General features: G+C 41.1%; 1 protein-coding gene across 1 annotated transcript; it reads right to left on the bottom strand.

Annotated features, from left to right (window-relative positions):
- Nucleotides 1-9,326: 9,326 nt before the first annotated feature.
- Nucleotides 9,327-10,244, bottom strand: LOC102567854 (olfactory receptor 2D3-like). The gene is made up of 2 exons (XM_059731839.1): nucleotides 9,797-10,244; nucleotides 9,327-9,508 (listed from the first exon to the last, which is right to left on the bottom strand). The coding sequence occupies exons 1-2, from the start codon at nucleotides 10,242-10,244 to the stop codon at nucleotides 9,327-9,329; spliced, it is 630 nt and encodes a 209-aa protein (XP_059587822.1).
- Nucleotides 10,245-10,497: the final 253 nt, after the last annotated feature.

Below are 10,497 nucleotides of genomic sequence, written 5' to 3'. Positions count from 1 at the left end.
ATGAGATTTGTAAAATGTTTTTGAAAATGGCGACTTCTGCAGCATTCTGAAAACTTTCTTGTGAGGAAAAACTCCTGCAGACATGCATAAGAAGGGATATTATATTGTCAGAGACAGATCTGACAAAGGGACAAAAGAACTATTTAGAGAATTCTTTTCTAGCAGCATACTTTGAATAGAGTTCAGGATATCTGCTTCCAATCATGGGTCTTCTGCAGATTTACAATTTTATTTTGGGATAGCTACATTGGCTGGTATTTCTAAAGAACCTAAGCAGTTTAGGTTCTGAAATACCACTGGTTTTCAATTGAGCAATATATTTTGCTCCCTTTGGCTTCTTGAGTATCTGTGGCTAGAAATTTGTGTTGCTTAATGACATGGATAAGCTCTGCCATGAAGCATCGTGGCACAGCTGATCCACTTCCTTATGCAAAATGCATCACCTCTTGTCTCACCCTTGAGGGTGTGGGACAGGGGGTGATGATATCTCTCCAGTTTTCTTTCTCAGTCAGACCCATGCTCCAGGTCTGTCTGGGTAGTTAAAATCCCTTCCCCACTCAGCCAGACCTGATTCTCCATGATGAGAGGATGGGTCTGGCTGAGCAGGGAAAACCTGACTTCCCTGATTTCAGAGAGGTGTCCCAAGCTTCCTCAGGGCATCTCTCTTAAGTGTGGAAAGCAGAACGGTGCTCTGGGGGCTTGAGGGGCCTGTCTGGGGTGGTAGTATACAGCATGTAGTTCAGACTTCCACCACAGAGATAATAGGCATACACTACAGTAAAGCAGCAGAGTTTATTACCGCCTTTTGTTGTATCACTTATTTTTCATTCACATGATACAGCAAAGATAATGAACATTTATTTGATCAATATTCATGCCACTGTTAACATTTTTATAAGTTACCAATGAGACATCAAGCAATATCTTGTTACAAATGAGACATCAAGCAATTTCTCAGTGTCTAATTTTCCTACCCATAGCAAGGGGGAAACAGTGATTATATAGTGATAGAAAGGATCTTGAACTGGAAGGTGGGGAAGGAGGAGTTGTTGAAAAAAATATTATTAGATGCCACCCCCAAAATCACATCTTCTCCTTATTAAAAGCGTGTTTTAAATAAGTGAGTTTGAAGATGAAAATAGTATACAATTTTTCAGTTACCATTCCTTTTTGGAATCTATTTTCTAACCAGGGAGGCAGATTAACCATTTGCTGCCTGCTGCCCTGGGACAGTCAGTGACAAGTAAGTAGGGAGGGGAGACAAGGAGAATCCTAGGGATAGGGGGATGGGAAGTAACCTCAAGGGACAGGGGGAAGCCATGGGGATGGGGGGACCTAGGGGAGCCCCAGGGAGAGAGGGGGGAAGCTTAGAATGGGGAAGGGTTCCTACCTTTCAGTCCTCCAGGCCTCCTCTGGCCTAAATGTGTGACTGCTCCAAACTTGAGCTAGCAGTAATACCAATCACCATTTGTGTAACAAGGACCTAACATTCCTTAAAATTAGCACCTAATAACTGTAACATGTAATCTCACCTGAAGTTTTTTTCTTCCCAGCTATGCAAATGCAGCCCCCTTGACTAAATGGAGCCCCATTTTAAGCAAGAAGTAACTGTCCTCAAGATAATACTAATGAAGGTTGCTGGCAGGTCTGACAAGATTCACAAAAAATATCCTGGTCTTATGATCGGAACACAACTATAAGAGCCCTATTTCCCTTCAAAGGCCAATAATTTCATTGAATTTTTGATTGCCTTTGAGTCATGTAAACCTAAGTAAGCCTGTAGTCTGAAAGAGATCAGAGAAGATTATCTAATAATCCTTTTCATGTATAAGGAGTATGAGAAGGCATAGTGATAGCTTCCCCAATGAAACCAGCTCTAAAGTTTCTGAAAAAGGTCTAGTCAGCAAAAGAATTATTGTATCTCTGCACATGAAAACAAGCCATAGATAGGAATCAATGGGGGAAAAAAAATACATCAGAGATGATCAGGATCATCTCTAATGATGTCTATTCACCAAGGTCAATTATTTACATTCTTTGTAGCTCATTCTATGGATTAGAGCAAAACAAAAAAGATTATTTCTGTTTGAAAACTATATTTGTCAAACTAGTTTTATGGCAGAACAAGGATTTTGAAGACAGTTCTGATGGAAAAAGAAAGTACTATGCATTAGGGCTGTGTGAAACAGCACTATTTTAGTTCAACTTCCATTTCACTGCTTGACGGGACAGTGTTCCATTTCAAGTTTCATTTCATTTTGAAAGCACTGTTCCATTTTGTTTCATTGAAACTGTTTCACTGTTTCAACACTGTTTTGATGTTTCACCCGTAGGCTATAATGGGGAAGCACATAACTTCCTATAACTTTGTCATTTGTTGTCTGATTTGGAATGGTAGCCCCTTCTGAGGCCATAAAGCCTGCCAAGTTTCAAGGAGATAAGTGCAGGGTTTTCTGGGAAACTGCACCTCAAACTGTTCAAAGCAAAACTTGTGTCACTTGTGAGTGTGAAGGCACAGAGAAAGCTCAGCTCAAACAATGCTTTTTATGCTGTGTTTCCATCCCTTCCCCAGAGCGCTCGGATTGGAAGGTACCTCAGGGAAGGATCACAGTCACTGACCTACTACACAGTCAGTATCAGAGCAGTGCTTCCTCTCTTTGCCCTGCCTCTTCTTAGTTTCTCTTCAGCTGCAAGCAAGCCCAGCTTTGAAACTCAAAATGTTTCAAAACTTTCAAAATGTTTTGACTGCCCTCGTTTCATTTTAAAGCTGTTTCAAAGCCTTTCCTTTCATTTTGATTTCACTGTCAAGCTCAAAATGAGCTGAAACAGCATTGAAACAAATCAGACAGTGAAATTTTGCACAGCCCTACTATGCATATGTTTTCATCATTGGTTCAAGTTTCACATAATATTATCTTGTGAAAAAAATAATCATTGGTGAATAGTGATCATATTTGTAGCTGTAGTGATGGTAGTAGTAGTTGGAGTGATCATAATGAGCATATTTTTCTGTATCTGACTCTTGTTTGCTCATAGGTAACCACAAAGCATATCAATTTATACATGATCTTTGATAAAACTGTTGCCTATCCCCAGAAGAATAGTAGGAACCATGTAGTGAGGTATCAGTAATTTAAGTAGATAAATGTTTTATGGTAATTGACTACTTCTGTAAGCAGTTTTAAAGTTGGTATGATGGCCAAAACCAAAAAGATTAATGAACAACTTATAGCAAAAATGCTTTTTAAGTATCTGATAAGGCACATTATGAAACTGCTTTTTGCAGACTCTTCCGGCCTGTCTGGAGTATAACCCATAAAGAATATATATAACTGTTTGTACTGGCCATAAGACAGATGTAAGTTTTTAAAAAGCAGAACTAAAGAATAACTGCAAATTTAGCTAATTTAATAAATTTTTGCTTAGAATCAATAAAATTAACAAACCTAACCACAAGGTATAATTAACAGTAGTGGGTTGAACTTAGGTAGAAACATGCTAATCTCAAACCCCAAAGTGATGTAGTGTGATTTGCTTATCAGGTAAACCCAAACTTGAGCAGTAACTTATTATAATAATTTCTAACACCTTTTAACCCCATAAGGTAACAGCTATAGACTAAAATTGTAAGCGGCTCTAAACCCGACAGATTAGCATAAACAAGATATTAAAGGAGACGCACATTAAGTGACCAGCAGGAAGGATGGAACAGAACAGTCATTGCTGTCCCATGCCCCCGGATCTCTTACTCCCAGTGTGATTGAGGACCAGATCCTGACTGAGGGATCTTCCCCGGTATCTCCTCGACAGCGTGGATTAAGGATGCCTGACTTTGCTGAATCAACTTAACATGTACCTAACACTGAGGGATTATCAATAAGTTGCTAACCAAGTGGGAACTCTTTGTTAATTTGCCTGTCTGTTTTTATTATCACTACCAATTTTTACCTTGTATTATTATGTTGCCTGTTTATTAGCTTAACCTTTTTATTAACTGCTATATGTGCAGACTATATCTTTTGCTGTTATAAGTAAAATTCATTTTTCCTTATTTAAAACTTGTTATTGTTTCCCTCCCAACATCACCTCCTCGATCCTGAACCAAACAGCCCAGTGGCTGGTATAGTTGCAGTACTCAGTCAGCCTGCAACTAAATTAATAATTCACAGTGCCCAACTGTCCTGTGACAAGTTGGTCAAAAAATGTGATTTTCATCTCCACCCCTCAAACAAAAGTTCAACAAAAATGAAGCAATTCTAAATCCCATAGAAATAACCAGTGAGAATTTTGACTAATCATAAAAAGGTAACTTTTGATTTTGTGACAAAAATGGTAAATATCCAGGTGGGGAGAAGAAAAGTTTAAATCGGCTCCCAAATAAAGCATATTTTGATCAAAATCAGAAAAAAATAAAATGTTTGTTTCAGGATTTTGTTTTCCCAGCCAGGCTATAGAGTAGTCGGGGAGGGAAGGAGGCATGATTCACTCTTCTTCTTGAATCTGAGCTGCAGTGCATTTAAAAACAGAAGGTTTCTTTACACAGAAGAAGGGGAAGTAAGAGGGAAGCAGGCCTTTTTTTCCCTAGTGGATCGTATACTTAGGAGGAGGGAGTCCTGAGTTCTTGTCCCTATTCTCCACAATGTTTTTATGTATTTTACCTAAAGCATCTTGAATAAAATGGTGCATATTGCCACAAATTCATTCTATGCAGTTTCTGTAAACTCAACAGCTTTGCAAGTTTACAAAAAGGACTGGACCATTGGATAGCATGGATAACATGAATAAATAAAGTTATAATTGTTAATGTTGGCCAGTTTTTGCAGGATATAAATCTTCATGCAGATCATAGAATCATGTTCTGTCATCTTCCACCACTGAGAACAGTTTAGTTTCAGATAGTTGAAGGGTGCTATTAAATCCTCTATCAGTCTCTCGTTTTCTAGACTAAATAAGCTTAGTTCTCTCAGTCTTTCCTTATAAATCATGTGCCCCAGCGCCCTTGCCATTTTTGTTGCCCTCCACTGGACTCTAATTTGTCCATATCCTTTTTGTAGTGTGGGGCCCAAAACTGAACACCGTACTCCAGATGTGGCCTCACCAGTGCTGAATAGAGCAGAACTTTCAATAAAGGGGAAATTTCCTCCAGATTATCATGATAATCTGGAGGAAAGATCCTCCTTCATGCTCGAGATAATTGACTTAATTGCCTTATACCATCTTCTGACTCATTTGTACCTAGTTGTTGTAGCAGATAGGATACTAGGCTAGAAGGGCCTGGAGTCTGATTCTATATGTTATTTTCTGCTTCTTCCAGGCCAGATTCCCTCCCATTTTATTAAAAGCTATGTTTTGATTCAATGATAGTGAAGAGCTATTGGTAGATATCTCCATAAATTATGCCAGAGGTGACACCCACAGCAGTTTCTTTAATGTTTTTCATTTTGCTACTGATATCCCTCCCCACTTGATTGGGGAACAACAGCATCAGCAGACAGATTTCATAGATTGCGTAGATTTCACAGACATTAGGGCTGGAAGGGACCTCAGAAGATCATCAAGTCCAGCCCCTTGCCCCAGGAGCAGGAAGTCAGCAGAGTTCATAGGATCCCAGCAAGATAAACATCCACATTTCTCTTCAAGGTGTTTAAAGCAGGTGCTTGAACCACCTCCGGCAGCAGTCTATTCCAGACCTTGGGGGCTCGGACACTAAAGAAGTTCTTCCTTATGTCCAGCCTGAAACGGTCATGGAGAAGTTTGTGACCATTTGACCCTGTCATCCTCTGGGGTGCTCTGGTGAGCAGACATTCCCCCAGATCCAGATGAGCACCCCGATAAACTTATAGGCGGCCACCAAATCACACCTGAGCCTGCACTTTTCCAGGCTGAAGAGTCCTATAGCTCTCAGCCTTTCCTCATAAGGTCTGTTTTCCTGACTTCTGATCATGTGCATGGCTCTCCTCTGGACTCTCTCAAGCTTTTCCACATCCTTTTTTAATTGTGGAGCCCAAAACTGGACATAGTACTCCAGCTGTGGCCTCAACAAGGCTGAGTACAACAGGAGAATGACATCCTGGGATTTGCGTGAGAAACATCTATGGATGCAAGCCAGTGTTTTGCTTGCTTTACTAGCTGCAGCATCACACTGAAGACTCATATTCATCTTGTGGTCAGTCATGACCCCCAAGTCCCTTTCGTTCATAGTGCTAGCCAGCATGGCACTGCTGAGCCTATAAGGATGCTGCAGGCTTTTCTTCCTAAGGTGGAGAACCTTGCATTTTTTGGTGTTAAACACCATCAGGTTCTCATCTGCCCATGTCATGAGCCTGTCAAGGTCAGCCTGGATCACCCTACTGTCCTCAGGTGTAGACACTTTACCTCAAAGTATAGTGTCAGTAGTAAACTTGACCAGTCCACTTCTGATTCTAATGTCCACATCATTAATGAAGATATTGAATAGTGTTGGCCCAAGGGCAGAGCCTTGAGGGATCCCACTGGTCACAGCACACCACAACCATTGACTTCCATCACCCACCACCCTCTGGGGCCGACCACAGAGCCAATTCCCCAGCCAGCAGATTGTGGTAAAGCTGAGGCCACAGTTAGCCAGTTTTGCTAAGAGGTGATCATGGAATACCAGATCGAAGGCTTTTTTTAAATCAAGATATATGACATCAATCTCTTCTCCCTTGTCCAGGTGATAGGTCACCTGGTCTTTAAAGGAAATTAGATTTGTCAAGTAAGACCTATCTGCAACAAACCCATGCTGGCTATCCCTCAGGATGCTGCCATTGACCAGTCTGTTAAGAATGGTCTCTTTGATAATCTTTTCTAAGACCTTCCCTGGGATAGAGGTCATGCTGATGGGCCTGTAGTTTGCTGGATCCACTTTCTTTCTTTTCCTGAGCTTGTCAAACAAAGCTTTCCTGAAATCGAGGACTTCTGTATCGCTGACTGACTTGCCAGCTTTACAGCAGATGGTGAAGGTGATCAGCTCATGGTCACTGTCACCCAGCTTCCCTTGGATCATTAGGTCGCTGATTAGGTCAACCCCCATAGCCAGTACCATGTTGAACAGCACTTTACCTCTTGTCGGTACTAAAGTGGTTGGGGGTGCAGGTGGTGTTTTCTTTGATCCTCCTAGTCTTGGGCTACAGGCTGAGGAGGGAGAGGAAGATTGAGGTAGTAAACTAAAGACTGCAGTGCTGGTGTCATTGGGAAGGCTTCCATGACCACAGTCCACTCTTTGGTGAGAGAGACAGTGAGCTGCTGGGAAGGGATGGCCTCCACCTCTCTCCGCTGGGGAGGAGGCTCTTCTCAGCTAAACTGGCTGATCTGCTCCACCGGGCTTTAAACTAAGCCCGCCAGGGGATGGGGAGGACTACCACCACTGCTGACCTGCTAAACAACTCTTGCAAAGCCAGCAGGTCAAGGCACTTAAGGGAGCTCACCCCTGCCCCAGCCCTAGAATGAGCTGTAGGCAAGGCAAGGGCCCCTAAAGTGACACCTGCTGTACACAAATGCCAGGAGCTTGGGGAATAAACAGAAGGAACTTGTCCTTCTTCTTAACACAAATAATGATGATGTCATAGGGATAATGGAGGCCTGGTGGGACTCCACCCATGACTGGACCACAGGTATAGATGGCTATACCCTGTACAGGAGAGATCAAGTGGACAAAAGGGGCGGAGGTGTAGCTCTCTATGTCAAGGAAAGCTACGCATCCCTGCAAGCTGACATTGGCACCCAGAGTGGATGACTGGAGACTCTCTGGGTTAAAATCCATGGGGAACTTGACGCAAAGGACATAGTGGTGGGAGTCTATTACAGACCTCCTACCCAGGATCAAGAGCTTGACCAGGAGTTCACCAAGGAATTGACTGAAGCTACATGCTCCAGGTGCATGGTTGTCATGAGAGACTTCAGCTACCCAGACATCTCATAGGAAGAGTGCTTGGCCATCTCCAAATGATCGCAAAGCTTTCTCTCATCTGTGACAGGTCCTCCTTTCCTCATCTTCTCTGTCCTTTGTCCCTCAGGTGTCCCATGCCAGTTGTGCCTCAGACTCCACAGTGGGTCCCAGGCCATGGGTAACTGGAGCAATTAGCATGTGAGGTATATTGTGGAGGGAGGTGCAACCACATCACTGCACCCCCCTGGATCTGCCCCTGATACAAGTTAAGTACAGTCGGACCCCCACTTACACGGTTTTGAGTTACACTGATTCATGTATGCACACTTTATATAATGTGACCATGTTTAAACTTACACAATACCCTGCTTCACATTTACACTGTTTGCAGTAGAACACTACGTAAGCAGTTTGGAGTCTGCTAACATAGCATTAGCATCACTTATCATCTCCTCCAAGATTGGTTGGAGATTTGGTTACGTAAACCCCTGAATATTTGTGAAAATGGTGTCAAAGAAAACCTTTGATTCTGTGCCTGAAAGAGCACGTAAATCTATCAACCTGGCCCAGAAAATAGAAATCCTTGATAAATTAAGGGAAGGCAATAGTGCTGCATTGATTGCTCACCAGTACAGTTTAAGTGAATCGACTGTGCATACCATTAAAAAAGTGAGAAAAAATTAGAGACTGTGAAAATGACAACCCCTGTGAGTTGAAGAGTGTCATTGGTGACTAGAATTCCTCATTTAGATAAGTTTGAGAAACTCCTTAATCTTTGTATCAATGAAATGACCAATACAAAAGGAGTAGTTGTTGATGGCACGGCAATTAGAGCTAAAGCTTGGTCTCTGTATGAGCACGTAGCCAGGAGTAAAGGTTTTAATAAGGCCATTAATTTCATTATTTTGTGTTTAAATATCCTTTTATTATGAAATAATGTTATCAAATATTGGTCCCAGGTCCCTATCTTAATGCCTCGAGTTACATGGTTTCTACTTACATGGTGTTTTTCAGGAATGTATCCCCCACATAACTCGGGGTCCAACTGTATTCATAGTTAGGGGAGTTATTATAGAATCTTAAGAATGCAGGGCTAGAATTGACCTCAAAAAGTGATCTAGTTCAAAAGGGAGGAACATCATTTCTGGATTTTAAACTTCCTTCAAACTTGATATAGGAAAACAAATAAGGGAAACTGAGGTCAATGGAAAGGTTTCTAATTGGTTTGACCTTTAGACAAGTGAGTTCTTTCAACTGACACCAATCTTTTTCAAGAAAAAAGAAGCTTTTAAAATGCTTTATTTTTATTTATTTATTTATTACATTTTAATACAAATAGCACAATTATCTATCCAGTCCTGAAAGGTCTGCTTCAGAAGGATGCATGAAACAGTTAAATACCTCGTCTTCCTATACATCATCTTCCTAACACTTTCCTCAAAGCCACCTTCACCTCCTTATTTTTTAGGCTGTATATGATGGGGTTTAGCATTGGAGTTAAAATGCTGTACTGCACAGATATGAGCTTGTCCACAGCAAGAGAATATCCGGAGGCAGGCCGCATATACCTAATGAATGCTGTGCCACAGAATAAGAGAACTACAATGAGATGGGCAGCACACGTAGAAAAGGCTTTGTGTCTGCCTTCTGATGAGCTGATCCTGATGATTGTAGAAATAATCTTAATGTATGAGGCTAGAATGAGGAGGAGGGAGGCAAACCCTAATGTCATACTGAATGTAAGGATCACCATTTCATTGCCAAAGGTGTCAGTGCATGAGAGTTGCAGCAGAAGGGGTAGCTCACAGCTGAAATGGTTTACTTCTCTGGAATCACAGAAGCTAAGTTCAGTAAGAAAAATAGTATTGACTAGGGAATCCAAAAAACCAGATATCCAAGCACCCAACACCATTTGCATGCAGACACGATGGTTCATAGTGGTACTATATCTCAGGGGATTGCATATTGCTACATATCGATCATATGCCATTGCAGAGAGGAGAAAAATTTCTGTGCCAACCATGAAAATAAAGAAGAATATTTGTGCTATGCACCCACTCAATGAAATAGTTTTCTGCTCTGCTAGGAATCCCTCTAGTATTTTTGGAACAGTGACAGAGGAGTAGCAGACATCAAGGAAGGACAGGTTACACAGGAAGAAGTACATGGGAGTGTGGAGATGGGAATCAATCTTTATAACCATGATGATCAGTATGTTTCCAACTAAGGTGATTAGATAAATAACTAAAAATACCATGAAGAATGGAATCTGGAAGTGTGAGTCATTGGAAAGTCCCAAGAGGATAAACATGTTCACTGTGGTTTTGTTTTCCATTGTCCTTTATTTATAAACAACTTGGATTACCTAGAAATACGAAACAGGATAATTAATTCTTGAAATAGATAATAATGTCACAAAGCTAACACATGAGTTAGAGGCCAAGAACTTGAAAATTTCTCATATTCTTCTGTATTGCTATATTTTTTTGTTTTTTGTTTTAATTTCTTGTGATCGGTCATGAAGAGGAATGTCTTGCATTCAAAAGCTTGTCTAACTTTATCCCAACTATATTGTTGGTCCAATAAAA

Source organism: Alligator mississippiensis, chromosome 7, assembly GCF_030867095.1.
Source record: "Alligator mississippiensis isolate rAllMis1 chromosome 7, rAllMis1, whole genome shotgun sequence".
Lineage (NCBI taxonomy): Eukaryota > Metazoa > Chordata > Crocodylia > Alligatoridae > Alligator > Alligator mississippiensis.
The sequence above is the reverse complement of the archived record's forward strand: the minus strand, read 5'-3'. Positions and strand labels throughout refer to the sequence as shown.

Bases quoted from the DNA above. Each gene is read 5' to 3' on its own strand.
- LOC102567854 (XM_059731839.1), bottom strand. From the start codon at position 10,244: ATGGAAAACAAAACCACAGTGAACATGTTTATCCTCTTGGGACTTTCC. The intron at 9,509-9,796 runs GTTTTTTGGATT...ATCTCATTGTAG, and splicing joins GTTGGGTGCTTGGATATCTG to TTCTCTTATTCTGTGGCACA.